This window comes from Gallinula chloropus, assembly GCF_964237585.1.
Source record: "Gallinula chloropus genome assembly, chromosome: 32".
Lineage (NCBI taxonomy): Eukaryota > Metazoa > Chordata > Aves > Gruiformes > Rallidae > Gallinula > Gallinula chloropus.
Window position 1 is genome coordinate 233,152 of NC_140117.1, and position 26,596 is coordinate 259,747.

The following is a 26,596-nucleotide window of genomic DNA, read 5'->3' on the forward strand; positions in this document are numbered from 1 at the left end:
AGTCCCCCTCCACCTGCCCCAGCAGCCCACGCCTGGGTTATTTTGGGGTGCCCCCACACCTGGCCCAGCAGCAGCCCCCCCCCCCAGTGCACACTGGCGAAGGGCAGGATCTCCCGCTCTAGGTCAAAATACCCCAGCAGCCCCTGGAGAAACCCTTGGTGGAGCGGGTGTCCCCCCACAGCCCATGGAAAAGGCTGAGACCCCACCTGCAGCCCCTGGAGAGACCCCTCGCTGGATAGAGCAGGGGGAGACAGACAGGAGATGCTGTGACCCACGTTGGAGCCAGCCCCTGCCAGCACTTGCAGCCCGTGGGGAGAGACAGAGACACAGATGAGCGAGGGAGAGATTTGTGCCAGAGCAGGTTTGCTGGGGGGAGGCTGGTGACCCCGTGGAGGACTGGGACTGAGAGACACTGTGATTTGTGACTGCACCCATAGCAAGGGAGAGATTTTGCACTGATTGCAGAATGATCTCTCCCTGTCCTTATCTCCACTCCTAAGCCTCTTGCTATCTATTTTCTCCCCTGTCCAGCTGAAAAGGGGAGTGATAGAGCAGCTTTGGTGGGCTTCTGGCCTCCAGCCAGGTTCAAACCACCACAGTTGGACACCGACCCTTCCCTCTGGCACTGCTGTACCCTGTGCTGCTTGCACACAGCTCGTTTCCCACCCCACAACCTTCACTGTGCCCACCCACCCAGCACCTTACACTGTTTCCCCAGTTCCTGCAGCACATGGGTTGGGGCTGCCCATGGGACGTGGAACAGAGGTTCACATGGACGTGGGGTGCTGGACAGACCACACTGAACAGATTGGAAAAGACCTTTGAGATCATCGAGTCCAACCACAAAGCTGTCTACCACTGAACCATGGGGGCTTCATTCTGCTCCTGGGGATGAGCAGTGTTGGGATCCAGGGTCACCAACATCTGCAGGGGACAGGAGAAGCCAGAGCATCGGGGACAGAGCTTGAGAAATGGTTATTTTGAGAAAGGGTTATTTTGGGATGCCCCCACACCTGCCCCAGCAATTTTACCATAATTCCTTAACGCTACTGGCAGCAAAACTTACAACTTACAAATTATAATTTGTAACAGTGTCCCCCCCTTATCTTACGTGCTACCTGTTGCATATCCAGATTGACAATTGTCCTTTGTCCTCCTAAATCAGCATGGAAGAATACCAGAAACCCATTTCAGTTTGCAAAAGCAATGTTCCCCAGCATTTTCCACAATTCCCACTCAGCGTTGCCTTTTGCCTCTTTTCAAAGCCCTGTTCCATATGAGGCTTCTAACCTGGCCAGCATTGTTTCACATCCTTTTTCTTGAGATTCTTTATTATCTGTTTCTTGTTCCTCTAGGAGAAGCATATTATCATAAGGCGGTGGCTCTAGAGGCATCTTCTTAGTTATTGCAGTTTCTATTAATCTCTGTATTAGACCCCTAACCCAAGGGATTATACAAGACCCTATGACCACTAATATCCCTGCTACTACCATTAGAGAAGTGAACATCGATACCACCATTCCCTTCCATTTTCCAAACCAAGATTCCAACCACCCAGTAAGAGAAGTATCTATTCCTGAATTCTCTGCTAGTTCAGTCGAAGTGGAAAGGCCTTGTAAGGCTCTGGTAATCGTTCCATCAGGAGGAGTATTATTTGGTATAAATTTAACACTGTTCTCCATACATAACACATGTTCCTCCTTTCTCTGCTACCATCATACCAATGACCATCTGACTTTCCCATGTAATCCTACTATTGGCATCCGATTCTTCTGCTATTCCTGTAACTCAGTGCCCTCTGGCTCTCTAGACCCCCATAATACAAACTCTGGACAGCATCAAACATGATGCTCTGGAGCCCACTCCCTTCCGGAATGATGAATTGGACTTGCCACCCCAGATGCAAGAGCAAGGAGAGCACTGGGGTCCTGATCTTCAAGGAATGGAGAAAAAAGAAGGCCTGAGCAGCAGGCTCACAGGTGAGCATGGGGTGCCTGTGCTCCTCACCTACACCAGCACACACTACTCAAGTTGCCATGAGGGTGGGTTTAGATTGGAGGTTAGGAAAAATTTCTTCACTGCAAGAGGGGTCAGGCATTGGGCCAGGCTGCCCAGAGCCTGGTGGAGTCTCCATCCCTGGAGAGATTCAAAAGATGTGTGCACATGGCACTCCAGGACGTGGTTTAGAGTCCATGGTATTGGACAGGCTGTTGGACTTGATGATCCCAGGGGTCTTTTCCAGCTGTAAAGATCCAATGAAATGGGTGCTGCAGGTGTGGGAGGTCATTCAGTGTGAGCTCCTGCCTTGCTAAAGATCAGAAGCCACACGTAACAGAACATCTGAGGGCACATGCTTTGCTGGAAGAACACTTTGTCGGTGTGTTTGCACCTGTAGAAGCTCAGAAAATCATTCAGTGAGAACGAAACTCCATTAAAAACGAGCTGGTCTGCATGTCAGTTGCGCTGCCCCTTCCCCGCGCTGCTTTCGGCGCTTATTTTTGCGTCATCCAGCAGAGACGGGATCTGCCTGGCGCCCGATGACGTCAGAGCCTCCCGGGCTCCTATTGGCGGGGGGGGGGGGGTGGCGGCGCAGCCAATCGCGGTGCGCGGGGCGGGGCTGGCAGCGAGGTCTGTCCCGGAGCGAGGCTCGTTCGGCTCCTGCCGCTGCGGCTCCTCGTCGGGGCGGCGTGCGGCGAGTGCGGGCGGGACCCGGAGCCCTTTCCCTGGGCGCTGGGACCCCCTTGGACCCCCCTTTCCTGACACCGGAGCTCCATTCCCCGGCACCGGGACCCCTCCTGACCCTCCTCCACCCCGGAGAACCAGGACTACCCCGGGCTGCCCTTCTCTGGGCACTGGGAACCCCCCCCGGCGGAAGGGAGCCCCCAGTCCCTCCCGCGAGACACCGGGAGCCCCCTCGGAGCTCTCCCCCCACCCCCGGCCTGGCTTTGCCTTCTCCCCCCCTCCAAACTCCGCTCCCTCTCCCCCTCCAGATCTGCTTCTCTTTTCGGTCTTCTCTTCCCGGGAAGCAGGACCCCCTCCTGGACACACCTCGGTGCCCCAGCATCCCCCCACCAGTCACTCCCCCCCGGCGTGGGCCCCGGCGCCCCTGAACCCCTCACCGTGCCCCGTGTCCCCACAGAGCCCCACTCCCTGCGCTACCTCCACACCGCAGTGTCAGCCCAGCCCAGGAGTACCCCAGTTTGTGTCCGTGGGGTACGTGGACGGGAACCTCATTTCGCGCTACGACAGCGAGAAGGGGAGGGCGGTGCCCCGGGCAGACTGGATGGCGGCGCCGCTACCGCCAGAGCGGGGGTGAGTGTGGGCTGGGGCTTTGTGGGATGGGAGAGCTCCCTCCACTCCCCCCTCAGAAGACTCTTCCCTGCCCCCACGATACTGCCCCAGCCTGTGCTGACCTAGCGCCACTCTCAGCAGGTTCCCAGCGCGAGGGGGTGCCTTGTCCGAGAGCTGGGGAGGCCCCCCAAACCCAGCACATCCAGGTCATTGATAAAGACGTTGAACAGAACTGGACCCAGGACTGAGCCCTGGGGGACGCCACTCGTGACCGGCCTCCAGCTGGATTTGGTTCCTTCCATTCACCACCAGTCTTTGGGCCCGTCCATCCAGCCAGTTTTTAACCCAGCCGAGGGTCCACCTGTCCAGGCCAGTGGCAGCCAGTTTCTCAGTCAGAATGCTGTGAGATACCATGTCAAAGGCTTTACTGAAGTCAGCTAGACCACACGCCACACCTTGAGACTGCCTCTTCCAGGACAGAAAGAAGTGTAACTGTGGGAGGTATGTCCCCTCTCAGGGGAACGGAGGGCCCCGTATGCAGTGCAAGGAGTGGGGTGCATGAGGGTGCACGAGAGAGCTTGAGTGTGCGTGGAGATGCCTCGGAAAGCCAGAATCAAAACTCACTGGCCTTGGTGCCTATGAAGGAGGCATCCTTTATTGCAGCGCCGGGCACACAGGGTGTAATAGATAAGAACATAAGGAATTTGTTCTCAAACTGGCAGATGGGGTGGGGATTAATACACCCGGTTACACAAGGAATGCAAACAGCTGGTACCTGTGGACCCAGCACCAGGGAAAGAGAAAACCCATTCCCTGATGAGAATAAAACCAGAAGAAGATCCAAAATGGGTATGAAACAATGTCAGGGCCACATAGTGGGACATGACATTTTTGCACCCCTGTCTGGCCGGGGGCAATGTAAATAGTTTCTGGAGGGAAAAAGGGGGTTGAGCGCTGGGTCGAGCCGTCCTGCAGGTGCCTTCCTGTCGCTTAGTGACCCGGTGTGACATTGAAACACCCGCGGGTGGTGCAGGCGCAGTCACTGTTACCAGCTTAGCAGCTTCAGCCAGTGACAGAACACGGACCAATCATAAGGAGGAGTGGCTGCTCCGCAACAGTACATAAGCATGGAAACTGAAGAGGGGGGTGCGTGCCGTTAGTGGAGCAAGAGGCTGCCAGGCCGCCCAGCACTGTTTTTGCCTGTTTAACTGCTTGCTTAAATAAATTTTATTGTGATGAGTACAACTGGCCTTTAGCCTTCATAACAATTGGCATCGCTCCTCCCAATGTGTGCCCCAATTAAAGCCAAATTTCTCATATTTATACAGATTAACTCTACATATTCATTATGTTGTCTATGAAAAGGCAGGGTTATGCAGGTTATTTCCAGGAAATCATTTACATTCACTCCTCCCGGACAGAGCATTCTCAGTGACACTCAGGGGGTCTTCCAGTGGTCCTCAGGGATGAAGGCTGAACGTCTTCCTCTCTCTCAGCACCTGCTCTTTACAGTTTTCTCCAGAGTTTCCAAAACACATTCCCGAGCTCAAAAACTCACTCCTGCACAAACTAGTTAGGAACCCCTTTTAGCTGAAAACAAGATATACTCTGTCTCATTATTTAAGACTCCCCTACCTTCACCTTCTTTAGCTTCCAGGCTGTTGCACTGTTCTGGCTCAGTTCTGTAACCGCTTTCACGAAACAGCTCACACGTGATGTGCAGAAGCTGACATCACAACTCACAAAGCGTTATAAAGAAGGTATGTTTATTCAGCGCTGGGTGCATGGGGGATTGCTCCAACACAGACATGCACCCCAAACACGGCAATTCACCTGAACTATATACAGTAGACTGTTACATATTAATGGCATTTTGCAATACACCTGTACATATGCATAACCTGCCCCGCTTCGTGTTAAAATTAATCCCAAGAAGTCATCTCCACAAACACCTCCCAGCTGTGCCTGTGCACTGTTTCATGGTGGTGGTTGTCAGGGGGCCTCAGTGATGAAGGCTCGAAGTCTTCATCAGGTTGAAGTTTTCACCTCCTTCCTCTGGCACATGTGTAGTTGTGATGGGCTCAATTATTCTTCGGATGTTTCCTTCTTATCTTGTCCCTGGCACCACTACCAGTCCTGGGTCCGCTTGAAATTATCTCAAGAACAGTAATCACTCAAAACCAACTAGGAGTTGTTCAAGTGAGGCAGCGTAAGTGAGGCAGAGTTGTGCAGGGTCATCTGCTGACGTAACCACTATGGCACTTCATCCTGTTAGTAAGCCCCCCCTTAGCAAGCGTTTTGTTAGCAAGCGCCCTTTAACCCTTTGCAAGAATCTTGTTGGAAAGCCCCATATCACATGGTTACAGCCAAATTCTGCTGAAATCCAAAACTAATCTATTCTTAAAATACACAAAGTTACATTAATTGTCTCAAGCTACATCTACACCAATCTATTCAGCATTATTACATTTCATGGAATCAGTGGGGCAGCCCCAGGATGAGCATGTGATGAGTGTGAGCATGCATGAGGAGAGGACAAGTGTGCACAGGGTGAGTGTGCACAGCACCAGGGCGAGCGTGCAAGGGAGCGGGGGTGCACGAGAGGGTGTGGGTGTGAGCGTGTGAAGCCATGAAGGTGCACAGGGGAGGTTTGAGTGTGCGCGGGGCAGCCCTAGGGGGAGTGTGCGATGAGTGTGAGTGCACACGAAGGTGCAGGAGTGTGTGTGGGGATGGGTGTGAGCAGCACCGGGATGAGCGTGTGAGGGGCTGAGGGTGCACAAGCGTGCACAGGGGTGAGCGTGCAAGGAGGGGAGCGAGATGCAAGGCCACAAGTGTGCATGAGGGAGCGTGAGTGTGCGCGGGGCAGCCCGGGGTCGAGCGGGTGAGGAGCGTGCGAGCACATGAGGGACAGGCGTGGGGTCCGGTGAGTGTGCCAGAGGCGAGCGTGAGCGTGAGCGAGATCCCGGGGCGTGGGGGGAGGGGTCCCACTCCCCATTCCCCTCTCACCCTCCCCCTCCCCCGATGACGTAGCAGGAAGGGGGCTGGGCTGCCCGGGACACGCGGCCGGGAGGGGGGAGGGGCGGCGCCTTCCGGGTCACGTGGGTGCGGCGGCGGAGCAGCGCGTGCGAGTACGGGTGGGGGGACAGGGCGGCATGTGGGGCCGGGGGGTGCGGGGTGAGGACAGGGGGGTGGGGGCGGCGAGGACGGGTGGGGCGGGGCGGCTGGGGCGCGGGAGGGGGCTTGTGGGGCACTATGGGGCAGCCTTAGGACTGGGGGTGGTTGTGGGGCTGCTATGGGGCAGGTACACGGCGGCTGTGGGGCGGTGGGTTGGGTATGGGTCAGCCGTGGGGCTGGAGTGCCCCCCGACGCCACCATCAATCCCGGCAGGACGGGACATCGGTGTAAGTACCTGCCCTACGGCTGTCGGGACAGGGGAGGGCCTATCTGGGCAGGAGAGGGGATATGGCGACAGTGAGGGGGTATCGCTGTGTGACAGGCGGGGCGAGGCCAGGTGCCATGGTACTCTCGTGGTATCGCGACGCAGGGAGTGTCAGGAAGTGTGGCAGTGCCTTGTCTGGCTATTGCGACATACCGGCTGTCGCGACACACTGGGTCACTCAGTTCCGTTGCCAGGCGCTGCGACGCGGCGGGCGTCACACTGTGATGCGCTGGATATCGCAACGCGCTGCATGTTACGGCGTGGTGGGTATCGCAACGGGGTGGGGGGCGTGGTGTAGTTGGGGGTGTCGCGATATAGTTGGGTATTGCGACAGGGTCAGCGGGCATCGTATGTAGCTGTCGTGTGTCGTGGTGTGATTGGTGGGTATCGTGACATGGCCAGTGGGTATCACGAGGGGGTTGGGGGAATTGGGATTTGGTGTGTATCGTGACGTGGGTGGAGGGTATCACGACATTGTTGGTGGGTATCGTGACATGGCCAGTGGGTATCACAAGGGGGTTGGGGGAATCAGGATTTGGTGTGTATTGCGACGTGGGTGGTGGGTATCGTGACAGGGTCAGTGGGTATCGTGACATGGGTGGTGCGTATCGCTATGTGGCTGGAAGGTATCGTGACATGGTCGTGGGTATCGTGATTTGGTGGGTACCATGATGTTGGTGGCGGGTATTGCGACGTGGGTGGTGGGTACCACAATGGGGTCAGTGGGTATTGTGATGTGGCTGATGGGTATCGTGATGGGGTCAGTGGGTATCACAACAGTCAGTGGGCCCTGTCTGTCCCCAGGCGCTGGTGCCGGTGCTGACAGTGCCACTGCTGCAGACGCTGGGGTGGGGGCTGCTCAGCATGGCCTCGCATGACCCCGGGGACGCCCGTGACCCTGATGTCCCCCGTGACCCTGGTGACCCCGGTGATGCCGACGCCCCCTATGTCCCTGGCAGCCTCTCGGCCGCCTTTGTCACCTGTCCCAATGAGACTGTGGCCAAGGAGCTGAGCAGGTGGGGGGGTTACACAGGGGTTGACCCATGGGAGGGGGTGACAAGGGGGAGTGACAGGGGGGACATGGAGTGACACAAGGAGTGACTTGGGGGGGTGACCTGGGAGGTGATGGGGGGTGCACAGGCTGACCCAGTGGTGACTCAAGGGGGTGACAGGGGGTGACACAATGGTGACACGGGGGTAGGGGTGACTTTGGTGGGGGTGACCCAGGGGAATGACATGAGGGTGACTGGGTGTGACATGGGGATGACCCAGGGGAGTGACCCGGGGGGTGACCTGGGTGGGGGTGACGGGGGTGACACAGTAGGTGTGGCAGGGGGGTGACACAGGGGTGGTTGACACATGGGGACGGGGCGGGAGTCAGGGGCTGATGCTCTCGCCGCCTCCCAGGGCAATGGTGCAGCAGCGTTTGGTCGCCTGTGTCAACATTCTGCCCCACGTCACCTCCATGTGAGAGGGGGGGGACACCGGGTGGGGGGGGTGGGGGCGGGGGGGAGGGGGCACATGGGGCTGGAGAGCAATGGGGGGTGGTTGGGGGGGTGACCTGAGGGGGGAAAAAGCAGATGATGGGGGGAGTGGGGATGTGTGATGGGGGTCGGGGGGGGGGGGGGGGGAATGGGGGGTGTCAGGGAAGAGGGGGGGAGGTGGGGGCTGGCCCAGGGAGGTGATGGGGAAATGATGGGGGTGTGGGAGGGGCCGATGGGGATGGGCAATGGGGGGGTACGCAGGGAGGTGACTAGAGATGACGGGTGGGGGGCAATGGTGGGGTTGTGGGTGGCGATGGGGGTGTCGGGGGGGTAAAAGGGGCGTTACTGGTGTGTTCCCCCCCAGCTACACGTGGAAGGGGAAGCTGGAGGAGGACAGTGAGGTTCTGCTGGTGAGGAGCGGGGGGGCAGGGGAGAGTCCCCAATGTCCCCAGTGCCCCTCCCACCCCTCCTGTGTCTCTCCCATGTCGTCCCCCCCAATGTCCCCAGGTGTCCCTGGGCCCCACCAGTGCCCCCCTCAATGTCTCCCCCCCCCCTTGAGCCACAACCCCAGTCTCCACAGTGTGTCCCCCCTCAGCCCCTCTCCCACGCCCCTACCCCTCCATGTGTGTCCCCCCATATTCCCCCCACGATGCCACTGCCCCCCCGCAGCCCCCCCCAGCGCCTCCCCATTGCCCCTCCTTGTCGTTCCCCCCCAGATGATCAAGACTCGCAGCTCCAGGATCCCGGCACTGGCCGAGTTTGTGCGGTGAGGGGGGGCGCATAGGGGAGCAGGGGCTGGGGGGGCGGGGGGAATATGGGTGGGGACACATGGGAGGCTATGGAGGTCAGGGACATGGGGGGCAATATGGGGAGGGGCATGGGGGGGACGCTCAGGGGGCAGGGCACATGGTGGGGGGGACATGGGGCGGGCAGGGTCCATATGGGGGGCAGTGGCATGGTGGGGGGAATACGGGGAGGGGGCATGGGGGGGATACAGAGGAGCCAATAAAACTGGGGGGGACATGGGGGGAGGAGGTCACGGGGGGGGCGCAGTGATATAGTGTGGGATATCAGGCGCATGGGGGGGCCATGGGGGGGAGGGGGAAATGGGGGGGGCACGGGGGGGCAGTGTGACCCACAAAGGGGTCCCGAGGGGGCCGTGGTGCTGACCCCTCTGTACCCCCCCTCCCCCAGGGCCACACACCCCTACGAAGTGGCCGAGCTGGTGGCCGTGCCAGTGGCTCAGGGGAACCCCCCCTACCTGCGCTGGGTGGGGGAGAGTGTCCCCCCCTGATCCCCCCCGGGCCCCCACTTGGGACCCCCATACTTGGGGGGAGATGGGGGGACCCCCGAAACTGAGGGAGAAACCTTTGCAGGGAGTAAAAAAGGAGGGGGGGGGGGGCAAGGGGGGGCTTGGGAATGGGGTGGACACCCCCAAACTGGCTGGGGGCTGAAAGGGCGGGGGGGGGGCAAGTAGGGGACACTAGAAGCTGCGGGGGGGAAACCCTGGGGCATGAAAATGGGGGGGGGGGACGACACTGGGGGAAACCCCAGACTGAGGGGTGGGCAAATGGAGACTACAAAAACGTGCAGGGGGAAACAGCATTTGGGGGGGTCAAAATGGGGAAAAAGGGGGGCCTCGGGAATGGAAGGGGGGACCCCAAATGGGGGGGAAGGGCTGTAACTTGGGGGGGGGCAAATGGGGGACCCCAAAAATGGGGGGGAAACCCTGGGTTTGGGGGAGGAAAGTTGGAGGGCAACAAGGGAGTTGGAAATGAGGGGGGTCTGGGGAGAGGGAAAGCCCCAAATGGGGAGGGGAGTTGCAACGGGGGTAGAATGGAGGACCCCAAAACCGGGGGGGAAGGGTTGAAACCCTTGTTGGGGGTCCTTAAAATGGTGGGGGCAGCCAGGGGACCGCCAAAAATGGGGGGCAAATTGGGGGGGATCAAAACGGGGACGGGGGGAAACCCAAAACCCACACGGGGGGTGACACACCCAAAAGCCACCCCAACCACCCCACCCCTCCCGAAATTTTTAATCCCCTCCCTCTTTGCCCTGCACGACACCGCCCCCCCTCCAGCCATTTACTGGGGTGGGGTGGGGGGTGATGCCCCCCTCAAATCTTCATCCTGCTACAAATAAAGATTTTCCCCTCAGGGGGTGGGGGGGATTTTGGTGTGCCCCCCTTTTGAAGGTGCTGGGTTGGTCAGGGTGGTTTTTTTGGCGGGGGGAGGGGTTAGAGCGTCCTGCCCCCGCTTCCCCCCCACCCCCGCCATTCTACCAGGTACTGGATGATCCTGCTCAGCATCACGCGTGGCCCAGGACCTGTGTGGGGCCCCCGGGGAAGGGGGGGAGCAACACACACGGGGATGGGTGGGGGGTGGCGCCGGAGGTGGGTGCTCAGGGCTCTTGGGGTCTGAGCTGGCAGTGGAGCTGTGGGGAGTTAGTGGGGGTGGCACCAGTACGGACCAGTTGAACCAGTATGGGGCCCCCCCCCCTACCCAGTATGGGCTCCTCCCACCCTGTATGGGCCAGTCAGACCAGTATGCGCCCCCTCACCCAATATGAACCCACACCACACCCAGTATGGCCTCCCCCCCACCCAGTATAACTCCCCCGCTCCAGTGTGACACAGCGCTTCCAGTATGACACCCCCCCCCACCCTTTTCCAGTCTGCCCAGTATGACATGCCCCTCCTGCCCAGTTGTCCCAGTGACCCTCCCAGTTTACCCAATCCATCCCAGTGCCCCCCAGTCTCCCCATAACACTCCCAGTTCCTCCCAGTGCCCCCACACCTGGGGGACACCGAGCCTCTGTCTGCTGGAAGTTGTAGGATGCTCCAGGGGAGCTCTGAGGAAGGGGGTGAGTGAGAAACCCGGGGGGGCATCCCAAAACACAAGGTGGGAGCGCTGAGTATTTTGGGGGGGGGTGTTGTGTCCCCTCCTTCTTCACACAGCAGAGGGGGTGTGGTGCCAGGCCCCCCGCCCCCCCCTCCCCTGTGCTGCGGGGGAGCTGTAAGAGACCCCTCTTTATCCTGCCCAAATTTGGGGGCCTCCCCCAAAAAGCCAGGGGGGTCTGTTGTTTGGTTTTTTTGGGGGGGTGCACCCCAAATTCATTTTCCCCTCCACCCCATTACCTAGTGCGGGCCACCGAGTCCACTCACCTGCTGTTGGTGAGCGAGTGGGGCAGTGGGGGCCCCCCCCAGAAGTGGAAGGGCAGCAGGGGGGGACGCCCATGTGTGTCGCCCAAGGAGCCCCTTGTGCTTCTTGATCCCGTGGCTGGAGATGAACCTGTAGGGGGGTGGAGAGGTGTAGGGGGTCACAGGTGGTTTGGGGGGTCTAGGGACTCGGGGGATTTTGGGGTGGGGGGTAGCTGGGGGGGCTCGTGGTGTTTATTGGGGTGGTTAGGGTGTGTTTGAGGGGTCAGGGTTGTTCCGGGCAGCTCAAGGTCATTTGTCCTAGGGAGCCTGCTTTGGCAGGGGGGTTGGACCCGATGATCTCTCGAGGTCCCTTCCAACCCCTACAATTCTATGATTCTATGATTCTGTGATTTGGGGGCTCAGAGGGACTTTGTGGGCGCTGAGGAGTTATTTTGGTGGGGGACCCACCTGTCCTTGTGTGTGCTCAGCATGCCCAGCAGCTGCCAGCGTTGCTCCCCGCGAGTTATACTGGGGAGTCCCCCTCCACCTGCCCCAGCAGCCCACGCCTGGGTTATTTTGGGGTGCCCCCACACCTGGCCCAGCAGCAGCCCCCCCCCCCAGTGCACACTGGCGAAGGGCAGGATCTCCCGCTCTAGGTCAAAATACCCCAGCAGCCCCTGGAGAAACCCTTGGTGGAGCGGGTGTCCCCCCACAGCCCATGGAAAAGGCTGAGACCCCACCTGCAGCCCCTGGAGAGACCCCTCGCTGGATAGAGCAGGGGGAGACAGACAGGAGATGCTGTGACCCACGTTGGAGCCAGCCCCTGCCAGCACTTGCAGCCCGTGGGGAGAGACAGAGACACAGATGAGCGAGGGAGAGATTTGTGCCAGAGCAGGTTTGCTGGGGGGAGGCTGGTGACCCCGTGGAGGACTGGGACTGAGAGACACTGTGATTTGTGACTGCACCCATAGCAAGGGAGAGATTTTGCACTGATTGCAGAATGATCTCTCCCTGTCCTTATCTCCACTCCTAAGCCTCTTGCTATCTATTTTCTCCCCTGTCCAGCTGAAAAGGGGAGTGATAGAGCAGCTTTGGTGGGCTTCTGGCCTCCAGCCAGGTTCAAACCACCACAGTTGGACACCGACCCTTCCCTCTGGCACTGCTGTACCCTGTGCTGCTTGCACACAGCTCGTTTCCCACCCCACAACCTTCACTGTGCCCACCCACCCAGCACCTTACACTGTTTCCCCAGTTCCTGCAGCACATGGGTTGGGGCTGCCCATGGGACGTGGAACAGAGGTTCACATGGACGTGGGGTGCTGGACAGACCACACTGAACAGATTGGAAAAGACCTTTGAGATCATCGAGTCCAACCACAAAGCTGTCTACCACTGAACCATGGGGGCTTCATTCTGCTCCTGGGGATGAGCAGTGTTGGGATCCAGGGTCACCAACATCTGCAGGGGACAGGAGAAGCCAGAGCATCGGGGACAGAGCTTGAGAAATGGTTATTTTGAGAAAGGGTTATTTTGGGATGCCCCCACACCTGCCCCAGCAATTTTACCATAATTCCTTAACGCTACTGGCAGCAAAACTTACAACTTACAAATTATAATTTGTAACAGTGTCCCCCCCTTATCTTACGTGCTACCTGTTGCATATCCAGATTGACAATTGTCCTTTGTCCTCCTAAATCAGCATGGAAGAATACCAGAAACCCATTTCAGTTTGCAAAAGCAATGTTCCCCAGCATTTTCCACAATTCCCACTCACCGTTGCCTTTTGCCTCTTTTCAAAGCCCTGTTCCATATGAGGCTTCTAACCTGGCCAGCATTGTTTCACATCCTTTTTCTTGAGATTCTTTATTATCTGTTTCTTGTTCCTCTAGGAGAAGCATATTATCATAAGGCGGTGGCTCTAGAGGCATCTTCTTAGTTATTGCAGTTTCTATTAATCTCTGTATTAGACCCCTAACCCAAGGGATTATACAAGACCCTATGACCACTAATATCCCTGCTACTACCATTAGAGAAGTGAACATCGATACCACCATTCCCTTCCATTTTCCAAACCAAGATTCCAACCACCCAGTAAGAGAAGTATCTATTCCTGAATTCTCTGCTAGTTCAGTCGAAGTGGAAAGGCCTTGTAAGGCTCTGGTAATCGTTCCATCAGGAGGAGTATTATTTGGTATAAATTTAACACTGTTCTCCATACATAACACATGTTCCTCCTTTCTCTGCTACCATCATACCAATGACCATCTGACTTTCCCATGTAATCCTACTATTGGCATCCGATTCTTCTGCTATTCCTGTAACTCAGTGCCCTCTGGCTCTCTAGACCCCCATAATACAAACTCTGGACAGCATCAAACATGATGCTCTGGAGCCCACTCCCTTCCGGAATGATGAATTGGACTTGCCACCCCAGATGCAAGAGCAAGGAGAGCACTGGGGTCCTGATCTTCAAGGAATGGAGAAAAAAGAAGGCCTGAGCAGCAGGCTCACAGGTGAGCATGGGGTGCCTGTGCTCCTCACCTACACCAGCACACACTACTCAAGTTGCCATGAGGGTGGGTTTAGATTGGAGGTTAGGAAAAATTTCTTCACTGCAAGAGGGGTCAGGCATTGGGCCAGGCTGCCCAGAGCCTGGTGGAGTCTCCATCCCTGGAGAGATTCAAAAGATGTGTGCACATGGCACTCCAGGACGTGGTTTAGAGTCCATGGTATTGGACAGGCTGTTGGACTTGATGATCCCAGGGGTCTTTTCCAGCTGTAAAGATCCAATGAAATGGGTGCTGCAGGTGTGGGAGGTCATTCAGTGTGAGCTCCTGCCTTGCTAAAGATCAGAAGCCACACGTAACAGAACATCTGAGGGCACATGCTTTGCTGGAAGAACACTTTGTCGGTGTGTTTGCACCTGTAGAAGCTCAGAAAATCATTCAGTGAGAACGAAACTCCATTAAAAACGAGCTGGTCTGCATGTCAGTTGCGCTGCCCCTTCCCCGCGCTGCTTTCGGCGCTTATTTTTGCGTCATCCAGCAGAGACGGGATCTGCCTGGCGCCCGATGACGTCAGAGCCTCCCGGGCTCCTATTGGCGGGGGGGGGGGGGTGGCGGCGCAGCCAATCGCGGTGCGCGGGGCGGGGCTGGCAGCGAGGTCTGTCCCGGAGCGAGGCTCGTTCGGCTCCTGCCGCTGCGGCTCCTCGTCGGGGCGGCGTGCGGCGAGTGCGGGCGGGACCCGGAGCCCTTTCCCTGGGCGCTGGGACCCCCTTGGACCCCCCTTTCCTGACACCGGAGCTCCATTCCCCGGCACCGGGACCCCTCCTGACCCTCCTCCACCCCGGAGAACCAGGACTACCCCGGGCTGCCCTTCTCTGGGCACTGGGAACCCCCCCCGGCGGAAGGGAGCCCCCAGTCCCTCCCGCGAGACACCGGGAGCCCCCTCGGAGCTCTCCCCCCACCCCCGGCCTGGCTTTGCCTTCTCCCCCCCTCCAAACTCCGCTCCCTCTCCCCCTCCAGATCTGCTTCTCTTTTCGGTCTTCTCTTCCCGGGAAGCAGGACCCCCTCCTGGACACACCTCGGTGCCCCAGCATCCCCCCACCAGTCACTCCCCCCCGGCGTGGGCCCCGGCGCCCCTGAACCCCTCACCGTGCCCCGTGTCCCCACAGAGCCCCACTCCCTGCGCTACCTCCACACCGCAGTGTCAGCCCAGCCCAGGAGTACCCCAGTTTGTGTCCGTGGGGTACGTGGACGGGAACCTCATTTCGCGCTACGACAGCGAGAAGGGGAGGGCGGTGCCCCGGGCAGACTGGATGGCGGCGCCGCTACCGCCAGAGCGGGGGTGAGTGTGGGCTGGGGCTTTGTGGGATGGGAGAGCTCCCTCCACTCCCCCCTCAGAAGACTCTTCCCTGCCCCCACGATACTGCCCCAGCCTGTGCTGACCTAGCGCCACTCTCAGCAGGTTCCCAGCGCGAGGGGGTGCCTTGTCCGAGAGCTGGGGAGGCCCCCCAAACCCAGCACATCCAGGTCATTGATAAAGACGTTGAACAGAACTGGACCCAGGACTGAGCCCTGGGGGACGCCACTCGTGACCGGCCTCCAGCTGGATTTGGTTCCTTCCATTCACCACCAGTCTTTGGGCCCGTCCATCCAGCCAGTTTTTAACCCAGCCGAGGGTCCACCTGTCCAGGCCAGTGGCAGCCAGTTTCTCAGTCAGAATGCTGTGAGATACCATGTCAAAGGCTTTACTGAAGTCAGCTAGACCACACGCCACACCTTGAGACTGCCTCTTCCAGGACAGAAAGAAGTGTAACTGTGGGAGGTATGTCCCCTCTCAGGGGAACGGAGGGCCCCGTATGCAGTGCAAGGAGTGGGGTGCATGAGGGTGCACGAGAGAGCTTGAGTGTGCGTGGAGATGCCTCGGAAAGCCAGAATCAAAACTCACTGGCCTTGGTGCCTATGAAGGAGGCATCCTTTATTGCAGCGCCGGGCACACAGGGTGTAATAGATAAGAACATAAGGAATTTGTTCTCAAACTGGCAGATGGGGTGGGGATTAATACACCCGGTTACACAAGGAATGCAAACAGCTGGTACCTGTGGACCCAGCACCAGGGAAAGAGAAAACCCATTCCCTGATGAGAATAAAACCAGAAGAAGATCCAAAATGGGTATGAAACAATGTCAGGGCCACATAGTGGGACATGACATTTTTGCACCCCTGTCTGGCCGGGGGCAATGTAAATAGTTTCTGGAGGGAAAAAGGGGGTTGAGCGCTGGGTCGAGCCGTCCTGCAGGTGCCTTCCTGTCGCTTAGTGACCCGGTGTGACATTGAAACACCCGCGGGTGGTGCAGGCGCAGTCACTGTTACCAGCTTAGCAGCTTCAGCCAGTGACAGAACACGGACCAATCATAAGGAGGAGTGGCTGCTCCGCAACAGTACATAAGCATGGAAACTGAAGAGGGGGGTGCGTGCCGTTAGTGGAGCAAGAGGCTGCCAGGCCGCCCAGCACTGTTTTTGCCTGTTTAACTGCTTGCTTAAATAAATTTTATTGTGATGAGTACAACTGGCCTTTAGCCTTCATAACAATTGGCATCGCTCCTCCCAATGTGTGCCCCAATTAAAGCCAAATTTCTCATATTTATACAGATTAACTCTACATATTCATTATGTTGTCTATGAAAAGGCAGGGTTATGCAGGTTATTTCCAGGAAATCATTTACATTCACTCCTCCCGGACAGAGCATTCTCAGTGACACTCAGGGGGTCTTCCAGTGGTCCTCAGGGATGAAGGCTGAACGTCTTCCTCTCTCTCAGCACCTGCTCTTTACAGTTTTCTCCAGAGTTTCCAAAACACATTCCCGAGCTCAAAAACTCACTCCTGCACAAACTAGTTAGGAACCCCTTTTAGCTGAAAACAAGATATACTCTGTCTCATTATTTAAGACTCCCCTACCTTCACCTTCTTTAGCTTCCAGGCTGTTGCACTGTTCTGGCTCAGTTCTGTAACCGCTTTCACGAAACAGCTCACACGTGATGTGCAGAAGCTGACATCACAACTCACAAAGCGTTATAAAGAAGGTATGTTTATTCAGCGCTGGGTGCATGGGGGATTGCTCCAACACAGACATGCACCCCAAACACGGCAATTCACCTGAACTATATACAGTAGACTGTTACATATTAATGGCATTTTGCAATACACCTGTACATATGCATAACCTGCCCCGCTTCGTGTTAAAATTAATCCCAAGAAGTCATCTCCACAAACACCTCCCAGCTGTGCCTGTGCACTGTTTCATGGTGGTGGTTGTCAGGGGGCCTCAGTGATGAAGGCTCGAAGTCTTCATCAGGTTGAAGTTTTCACCTCCTTCCTCTGGCACATGTGTAGTTGTGATGGGCTCAATTATTCTTCGGATGTTTCCTTCTTATCTTGTCCCTGGCACCACTACCAGTCCTGGGTCCGCTTGAAATTATCTCAAGAACAGTAATCACTCAAAACCAACTAGGAGTTGTTCAAGTGAGGCAGCGTAAGTGAGGCAGAGTTGTGCAGGGTCATCTGCTGACGTAACCACTATGGCACTTCATCCTGTTAGTAAGCCCCCCCTTAGCAAGCGTTTTGTTAGCAAGCGCCCTTTAACCCTTTGCAAGAATCTTGTTGGAAAGCCCCATATCACATGGTTACAGCCAAATTCTGCTGAAATCCAAAACTAATCTATTCTTAAAATACACAAAGTTACATTAATTGTCTCAAGCTACATCTACACCAATCTATTCAGCATTATTACATTTCATGGAATCAGTGGGGCAGCCCCAGGATGAGCATGTGATGAGTGTGAGCATGCATGAGGAGAGGACAAGTGTGCACAGGGTGAGTGTGCACAGCACCAGGGCGAGCGTGCAAGGGAGCGGGGGTGCACGAGAGGGTGTGGGTGTGAGCGTGTGAAGCCATGAAGGTGCACAGGGGAGGTTTGAGTGTGCGCGGGGCAGCCCTAGGGGGAGTGTGCGATGAGTGTGAGTGCACACGAAGGTGCAGGAGTGTGTGTGGGGATGGGTGTGAGCAGCACCGGGATGAGCGTGTGAGGGGCTGAGGGTGCACAAGCGTGCACAGGGGTGAGCGTGCAAGGAGGGGAGCGAGATGCAAGGCCACAAGTGTGCATGAGGGAGCGTGAGTGTGCGCGGGGCAGCCCGGGGTCGAGCGGGTGAGGAGCGTGCGAGCACATGAGGGACAGGCGTGGGGTCCGGTGAGTGTGCCAGAGGCGAGCGTGAGCGTGAGCGAGATCCCGGGGCGTGGGGGGAGGGGTCCCACTCCCCATTCCCCTCTCACCCTCCCCCTCCCCCGATGACGTAGCAGGAAGGGGGCTGGGCTGCCCGGGACACGCGGCCGGGAGGGGGGAGGGGCGGCGCCTTCCGGGTCACGTGGGTGCGGCGGCGGAGCAGCGCGTGCGAGTACGGGTGGGGGGACAGGGCGGCATGTGGGGCCGGGGGGTGCGGGGTGAGGACAGGGGGGTGGGGGCGGCGAGGACGGGTGGGGCGGGGCGGCTGGGGCGCGGGAGGGGGCTTGTGGGGCACTATGGGGCAGCCTTAGGACTGGGGGTGGTTGTGGGGCTGCTATGGGGCAGGTACACGGCGGCTGTGGGGCGGTGGGTTGGGTATGGGTCAGCCGTGGGGCTGGAGTGCCCCCCGACGCCACCATCAATCCCGGCAGGACGGGACATCGGTGTAAGTACCTGCCCTACGGCTGTCGGGACAGGGGAGGGCCTATCTGGGCAGGAGAGGGGATATGGCGACAGTGAGGGGGTATCGCTGTGTGACAGGCGGGGCGAGGCCAGGTGCCATGGTACTCTCGTGGTATCGCGACGCAGGGAGTGTCAGGAAGTGTGGCAGTGCCTTGTCTGGCTATTGCGACATACCGGCTGTCGCGACACACTGGGTCACTCAGTTCCGTTGCCAGGCGCTGCGACGCGGCGGGCGTCACACTGTGATGCGCTGGATATCGCAACGCGCTGCATGTTACGGCGTGGTGGGTATCGCAACGGGGTGGGGGGCGTGGTGTAGTTGGGGGTGTCGCGATATAGTTGGGTATTGCGACAGGGTCAGCGGGCATCGTATGTAGCTGTCGTGTGTCGTGGTGTGATTGGTGGGTATCGTGACATGGCCAGTGGGTATCACGAGGGGGTTGGGGGAATTGGGATTTGGTGTGTATCGTGACGTGGGTGGAGGGTATCACGACATTGTTGGTGGGTATCGTGACATGGCCAGTGGGTATCACAAGGGGGTTGGGGGAATCAGGATTTGGTGTGTATTGCGACGTGGGTGGTGGGTATCGTGACAGGGTCAGTGGGTATCGTGACATGGGTGGTGCGTATCGCTATGTGGCTGGAAGGTATCGTGACATGGTCGTGGGTATCGTGATTTGGTGGGTACCATGATGTTGGTGGCGGGTATTGCGACGTGGGTGGTGGGTACCACAATGGGGTCAGTGGGTATTGTGATGTGGCTGATGGGTATCGTGATGGGGTCAGTGGGTATCACAACAGTCAGTGGGCCCTGTCTGTCCCCAGGCGCTGGTGCCGGTGCTGACAGTGCCACTGCTGCAGACGCTGGGGTGGGGGCTGCTCAGCATGGCCTCGCATGACCCCGGGGACGCCCGTGACCCTGATGTCCCCCGTGACCCTGGTGACCCCGGTGATGCCGACGCCCCCTATGTCCCTGGCAGCCTCTCGGCCGCCTTTGTCACCTGTCCCAATGAGACTGTGGCCAAGGAGCTGAGCAGGTGGGGGGGTTACACAGGGGTTGACCCATGGGAGGGGGTGACAAGGGGGAGTGACAGGGGGGACATGGAGTGACACAAGGAGTGACTTGGGGGGGTGACCTGGGAGGTGATGGGGGGTGCACAGGCTGACCCAGTGGTGACTCAAGGGGGTGACAGGGGGTGACACAATGGTGACACGGGGGTAGGGGTGACTTTGGTGGGGGTGACCCAGGGGAATGACATGAGGGTGACTGGGTGTGACATGGGGATGACCCAGGGGAGTGACCCGGGGGGTGACCTGGGTGGGGGTGACGGGGGTGACACAGTAGGTGTGGCAGGGGGGTGACACAGGGGTGGTTGACACATGGGGACGGGGCGGGAGTCAGGGGCTGATGCTCTCGCCGCCTCCCAGGGCAATGGTGCAGCAGCGTTTGGTCGCCTGTGTCAACATTCTGCCCCACGTCACCTCCATGTGAGAGGGGGGGGACACCGGGTGGGGGGGGTGGGGGCGGGGGGGAGGGGGCACATGGGGCTGGAGAGCAATGGGGGGTGGTTGGGGGGGTGACCTGAGGGGGGAAAAAGCAGATGATGGGGGGAGTGGGGATGTGTGATGGGGGTCGGGGGGGGGGGGGGGGGAATGGGGGGTGTCAGGGAAGAGGGGGGGAGGTGGGGGCTGGCCCAGGGAGGTGATGGGGAAATGATGGGGGTGTGGGAGGGGCCGATGGGGATGGGCAATGGGGGGGTACGCAGGGAGGTGACTAGAGATGACGGGTGGGGGGCAATGGTGGGGTTGTGGGTGGCGATGGGGGTGTCGGGGGGGTAAAAGGGGCGTTACTGGTGTGTTCCCCCCCAGCTACACGTGGAAGGGGAAGCTGGAGGAGGACAGTGAGGTTCTGCTGGTGAGGAGCGGGGGGGCAGGGGAGAGTCCCCAATGTCCCCAGTGCCCCTCCCACCCCTCCTGTGTCTCTCCCATGTCGTCCCCCCCAATGTCCCCAGGTGTCCCTGGGCCCCACCAGTGCCCCCCTCAATGTCTCCCCCCCCCCTTGAGCCACAACCCCAGTCTCCACAGTGTGTCCCCCCTCAGCCCCTCTCCCACGCCCCTACCCCTCCATGTGTGTCCCCCCATATTCCCCCCACGATGCCACTGCCCCCCCGCAGCCCCCCCCAGCGCCTCCCCATTGCCCCTCCTTGTCGTTCCCCCCCAGATGATCAAGACTCGCAGCTCCAGGATCCCGGCACTGGCCGAGTTTGTGCGGTGAGGGGGGGCGCATAGGGGAGCAGGGGCTGGGGGGGCGGGGGGAATATGGGTGGGGACACATGGGAGGCTATGGAGGTCAGGGACATGGGGGGCAATATGGGGAGGGGCATGGGGGGGACGCTCAGGGGGCAGGGCACATGGTGGGGGGGACATGGGGCGGGCAGGGTCCATATGGGGGGCAGTGGCATGGTGGGGGGAATACGGGGAGGGGGCATGGGGGGGATACAGAGGAGCCAATAAAACTGGGGGGGACATGGGGGGAGGAGGTCACGGGGGGGGCGCAGTGATATAGTGTGGGATATCAGGCGCATGGGGGGGCCATGGGGGGGAGGGGGAAATGGGGGGGGCACGGGGGGGCAGTGTGACCCACAAAGGGGTCCCGAGGGGGCCGTGGTGCTGACCCCTCTGTACCCCCCCTCCCCCAGGGCCACACACCCCTACGAAGTGGCCGAGCTGGTGGCCGTGCCAGTGGCTCAGGGGAACCCCCCCTACCTGCGCTGGGTGGGGGAGAGTGTCCCCCCCTGATCCCCCCCGGGCCCCCACTTGGGACCCCCATACTTGGGGGGAGATGGGGGGACCCCCGAAACTGAGGGAGAAACCTTTGCAGGGAGTAAAAAAGGAGGGGGGGGGGGGCAAGGGGGGGCTTGGGAATGGGGTGGACACCCCCAAACTGGCTGGGGGCTGAAAGGGCGGGGGGGGGGCAAGTAGGGGACACTAGAAGCTGCGGGGGGGAAACCCTGGGGCATGAAAATGGGGGGGGGGGACGACACTGGGGGAAACCCCAGACTGAGGGGTGGGCAAATGGAGACTACAAAAACGTGCAGGGGGAAACAGCATTTGGGGGGGTCAAAATGGGGAAAAAGGGGGGCCTCGGGAATGGAAGGGGGGACCCCAAATGGGGGGGAAGGGCTGTAACTTGGGGGGGGGCAAATGGGGGACCCCAAAAATGGGGGGGAAACCCTGGGTTTGGGGGAGGAAAGTTGGAGGGCAACAAGGGAGTTGGAAATGAGGGGGGTCTGGGGAGAGGGAAAGCCCCAAATGGGGAGGGGAGTTGCAACGGGGGTAGAATGGAGGACCCCAAAACCGGGGGGGAAGGGTTGAAACCCTTGTTGGGGGTCCTTAAAATGGTGGGGGCAGCCAGGGGACCGCCAAAAATGGGGGGCAAATTGGGGGGGATCAAAACGGGGACGGGGGGAAACCCAAAACCCACACGGGGGGTGACACACCCAAAAGCCACCCCAACCACCCCACCCCTCCCGAAATTTTTAATCCCCTCCCTCTTTGCCCTGCACGACACCGCCCCCCCTCCAGCCATTTACTGGGGTGGGGTGGGGGGTGATGCCCCCCTCAAATCTTCATCCTGCTACAAATAAAGATTTTCCCCTCAGGGGGTGGGGGGGATTTTGGTGTGCCCCCCTTTTGAAGGTGCTGGGTTGGTCAGGGTGGTTTTTTTGGCGGGGGGAGGGGTTAGAGCGTCCTGCCCCCGCTTCCCCCCCACCCCCGCCATTCTACCAGGTACTGGATGATCCTGCTCAGCATCACGCGTGGCCCAGGACCTGTGTGGGGCCCCCGGGGAAGGGGGGGAGCAACACACACGGGGATGGGTGGGGGGTGGCGCCGGAGGTGGGTGCTCAGGGCTCTTGGGGTCTGAGCTGGCAGTGGAGCTGTGGGGAGTTAGTGGGGGTGGCACCAGTACGGACCAGTTGAACCAGTATGGGGCCCCCCCCCCTACCCAGTATGGGCTCCTCCCACCCTGTATGGGCCAGTCAGACCAGTATGCGCCCCCTCACCCAATATGAACCCACACCACACCCAGTATGGCCTCCCCCCCACCCAGTATAACTCCCCCGCTCCAGTGTGACACAGCGCTTCCAGTATGACACCCCCCCCCACCCTTTTCCAGTCTGCCCAGTATGACATGCCCCTCCTGCCCAGTTGTCCCAGTGACCCTCCCAGTTTACCCAATCCATCCCAGTGCCCCCCAGTCTCCCCATAACACTCCCAGTTCCTCCCAGTGCCCCCACACCTGGGGGACACCGAGCCTCTGTCTGCTGGAAGTTGTAGGATGCTCCAGGGGAGCTCTGAGGAAGGGGGTGAGTGAGAAACCCGGGGGGGCATCCCAAAACACAAGGTGGGAGCGCTGAGTATTTTGGGGGGGGGTGTTGTGTCCCCTCCTTCTTCACACAGCAGAGGGGGTGTGGTGCCAGGCCCCCCGCCCCCCCCTCCCCTGTGCTGCGGGGGAGCTGTAAGAGACCCCTCTTTATCCTGCCCAAATTTGGGGGCCTCCCCCAAAAAGCCAGGGGGGTCTGTTGTTTGGTTTTTTTGGGGGGGTGCACCCCAAATTCATTTTCCCCTCCACCCCATTACCTAGTGCGGGCCACCGAGTCCACTCACCTGCTGTTGGTGAGCGAGTGGGGCAGTGGGGGCCCCCCCCAGAAGTGGAAGGGCAGCAGGGGGGGACGCCCATGTGTGTCGCCCAAGGAGCCCCTTGTGCTTCTTGATCCCGTGGCTGGAGATGAACCTGTAGGGGGGTGGAGAGGTGTAGGGGGTCACAGGTGGTTTGGGGGGTCTAGGGACTCGGGGGATTTTGGGGTGGGGGGTAGCTGGGGGGGCTCGTGGTGTTTATTGGGGTGGTTAGGGTGTGTTTGAGGGGTCAGGGTTGTTCCGGGCAGCTCAAGGTCATTTGTCCTAGGGAGCCTGCTTTGGCAGGGGGGTTGGACCCGATGATCTCTCGAGGTCCCTTCCAACCCCTACAATTCTATGATTCTATGATTCTGTGATTTGGGGGCTCAGAGGGACTTTGTGGGCGCTGAGGAGTTATTTTGGTGGGGGACCCACCTGTCCTTGTGTGTGCTCAGCATGCCCAGCAGCTGCCAGCGTTGCTCCCCGCGAGTTATACTGGGGAGTCCCCCTCCACCTGCCCCAGCAGCCCACGCCTGGGTTATTTTGGGGTGCCCCCACACCTGGCCCAGCAGCAGCCCCCCCCCCCAGTGCACACTGGCGAAGGGCAGGATCTCCCGCTCTAGGTCAAAATACCCCAGCAGCCCCTGGAGAAACCCTTGGTGGAGCGGGTGTCCCCCCACAGCCCATGGAAAAGGCTGAGACCCCACCTGCAGCCCCTGGAGAGACCCCTCGCTGGATAGAGCAGGGGGAGACAGACAGGAGATGCTGTGACCCACGTTGGAGCCAGCCCCTGCCAGCACTTGCAGCCCGTGGGGAGAGACAGAGACACAGATGAGCGAGGGAGAGATTTGTGCCAGAGCAGGTTTGCTGGGGGGAGGCTGGTGACCCCGTGGAGGACTGGGACTGAGAGACACTGTGATTTGTGACTGCACCCATAGCAAGGGAGAGATTTTGCACTGATTGCAGAATGATCTCTCCCTGTCCTTATCTCCACTCCTAAGCCTCTTGCTATCTATTTTCTCCCCTGTCCAGCTGAAAAGGGGAGTGATAGAGCAGCTTTGGTGGGCTTCTGGCCTCCAGCCAGGTTCAAACCACCACAGTTGGACACCGACCCTTCCCTCTGGCACTGCTGTACCCTGTGCTGCTTGCACACAGCTCGTTTCCCACCCCACAACCTTCACTGTGCCCACCCACCCAGCACCTTACACTGTTTCCCCAGTTCCTGCAGCACATGGGTTGGGGCTGCCCATGGGACGTGGAACAGAGGTTCACATGGACGTGGGGTGCTGGACAGACCACACTGAACAGATTGGAAAAGACCTTTGAGATCATCGAGTCCAACCACAAAGCTGTCTACCACTGAACCATGGGGGCTTCATTCTGCTCCTGGGGATGAGCAGTGTTGGGATCCAGGGTCACCAACATCTGCAGGGGACAGGAGAAGCCAGAGCATCGGGGACAGAGCTTGAGAAATGGTTATTTTGAGAAAGGGTTATTTTGGGATGCCCCCACACCTGCCCCAGCAATTTTACCATAATTCCTTAACGCTACTGGCAGCAAAACTTACAACTTACAAATTATAATTTGTAACAGTGTCCCCCCCTTATCTTACGTGCTACCTGTTGCATATCCAGATTGACAATTGTCCTTTGTCCTCCTAAATCAGCATGGAAGAATACCAGAAACCCATTTCAGTTTGCAAAAGCAATGTTCCCCAGCATTTTCCACAATTCCCACTCACCGTTGCCTTTTGCCTCTTTTCAAAGCCCTGTTCCATATGAGGCTTCTAACCTGGCCAGCATTGTTTCACATCCTTTTTCTTGAGATTCTTTATTATCTGTTTCTTGTTCCTCTAGGAGAAGCATATTATCATAAGGCGGTGGCTCTAGAGGCATCTTCTTAGTTATTGCAGTTTCTATTAATCTCTGTATTAGACCCCTAACCCAAGGGATTATACAAGACCCTATGACCACTAATATCCCTGCTACTACCATTAGAGAAGTGAACATCGATACCACCATTCCCTTCCATTTTCCAAACCAAGATTCCAACCACCCAGTAAGAGAAGTATCTATTCCTGAATTCTCTGCTAGTTCAGTCGAAGTGGAAAGGCCTTGTAAGGCTCTGGTAATCGTTCCATCAGGAGGAGTATTATTTGGTATAAATTTAACACTGTTCTCCATACATAACACATGTTCCTCCTTTCTCTGCTACCATCATACCAATGACCATCTGACTTTCCCATGTAATCCTACTATTGGCATCCGATTCTTCTGCTATTCCTGTAACTCAGTGCCCTCTGGCTCTCTAGACCCCCATAATACAAACTCTGGACAGCATCAAACATGATGCTCTGGAGCCCACTCCCTTCCGGAATGATGAATTGGACTTGCCACCCCAGATGCAAGAGCAAGGAGAGCACTGGGGTCCTGATCTTCAAGGAATGGAGAAAAAAGAAGGCCTGAGCAGCAGGCTCACAGGTGAGCATGGGGTGCCTGTGCTCCTCACCTACACCAGCACACACTACTCAAGTTGCCATGAGGGTGGGTTTAGATTGGAGGTTAGGAAAAATTTCTTCACTGCAAGAGGGGTCAGGCATTGGGCCAGGCTGCCCAGAGCCTGGTGGAGTCTCCATCCCTGGAGAGATTCAAAAGATGTGTGCACATGGCACTCCAGGACGTGGTTTAGAGTCCATGGTATTGGACAGGCTGTTGGACTTGATGATCCCAGGGGTCTTTTCCAGCTGTAAAGATCCAATGAAATGGGTGCTGCAGGTGTGGGAGGTCATTCAGTGTGAGCTCCTGCCTTGCTAAAGATCAGAAGCCACACGTAACAGAACATCTGAGGGCACATGCTTTGCTGGAAGAACACTTTGTCGGTGTGTTTGCACCTGTAGAAGCTCAGAAAATCATTCAGTGAGAACGAAACTCCATTAAAAACGAGCTGGTCTGCATGTCAGTTGCGCTGCCCCTTCCCCGCGCTGCTTTCGGCGCTTATTTTTGCGTCATCCAGCAGAGACGGGATCTGCCTGGCGCCCGATGACGTCAGAGCCTCCCGGGCTCCTATTGGCGGGGGGGGGGGGGTGGCGGCGCAGCCAATCGCGGTGCGCGGGGCGGGGCTGGCAGCGAGGTCTGTCCCGGAGCGAGGCTCGTTCGGCTCCTGCCGCTGCGGCTCCTCGTCGGGGCGGCGTGCGGCGAGTGCGGGCGGGACCCGGAGCCCTTTCCCTGGGCGCTGGGACCCCCTTGGACCCCCCTTTCCTGACACCGGAGCTCCATTCCCCGGCACCGGGACCCCTCCTGACCCTCCTCCACCCCGGAGAACCA

General features: G+C 58.6%; 2 protein-coding genes and 1 pseudogene across 9 annotated transcripts in view; all 3 read left to right on the top strand.

The window, feature by feature from the left end:
• LOC311202908 (butyrophilin subfamily 1 member A1-like) overlaps window positions 1-26,596 on the top strand; it is a 197,971-nt pseudogene that overhangs the window by 148,579 nt on the left and 22,796 nt on the right. The window lies entirely within an intron of this gene.
• LOC311202800 (protein CutA homolog) lies at window positions 6,387-9,619 on the top strand. Of its 4 annotated transcripts, none has more exons than XM_084277456.1 (7): window positions 6,387-6,419; window positions 6,925-6,993; window positions 7,535-7,746; window positions 8,138-8,197; window positions 8,579-8,624; window positions 8,931-8,980; window positions 9,409-9,619. In XM_084277456.1, the coding sequence occupies exons 2-7, from the start codon at window positions 6,955-6,957 to the stop codon at window positions 9,506-9,508; spliced, it is 507 nt and encodes a 168-aa protein (XP_084133582.1). In that variant the 5' UTR covers window positions 6,387-6,419; window positions 6,925-6,954; the 3' UTR covers window positions 9,509-9,619. The 4 variants fall into 4 exon arrangements, with proteins under 4 accessions (XP_084133582.1, XP_084133585.1, XP_084133584.1 ...); XM_084277459.1 differs by having other exon boundaries at window positions 6,405-6,419; window positions 6,913-6,993; XM_084277458.1 differs by having other exon boundaries at window positions 6,407-6,425.
• On the top strand, window positions 18,274-21,506 carry LOC311202799 (protein CutA homolog). 4 transcript variants are annotated; one of them, XM_084277452.1, is made up of 7 exons: window positions 18,274-18,306; window positions 18,812-18,880; window positions 19,422-19,633; window positions 20,025-20,084; window positions 20,466-20,511; window positions 20,818-20,867; window positions 21,296-21,506. In XM_084277452.1, the coding sequence occupies exons 2-7, from the start codon at window positions 18,842-18,844 to the stop codon at window positions 21,393-21,395; spliced, it is 507 nt and encodes a 168-aa protein (XP_084133578.1). In that variant the 5' UTR covers window positions 18,274-18,306; window positions 18,812-18,841; the 3' UTR covers window positions 21,396-21,506. The 4 variants fall into 4 exon arrangements, with proteins under 4 accessions (XP_084133578.1, XP_084133581.1, XP_084133580.1 ...); XM_084277455.1 differs by having other exon boundaries at window positions 18,292-18,306; window positions 18,800-18,880; XM_084277454.1 differs by having other exon boundaries at window positions 18,294-18,312.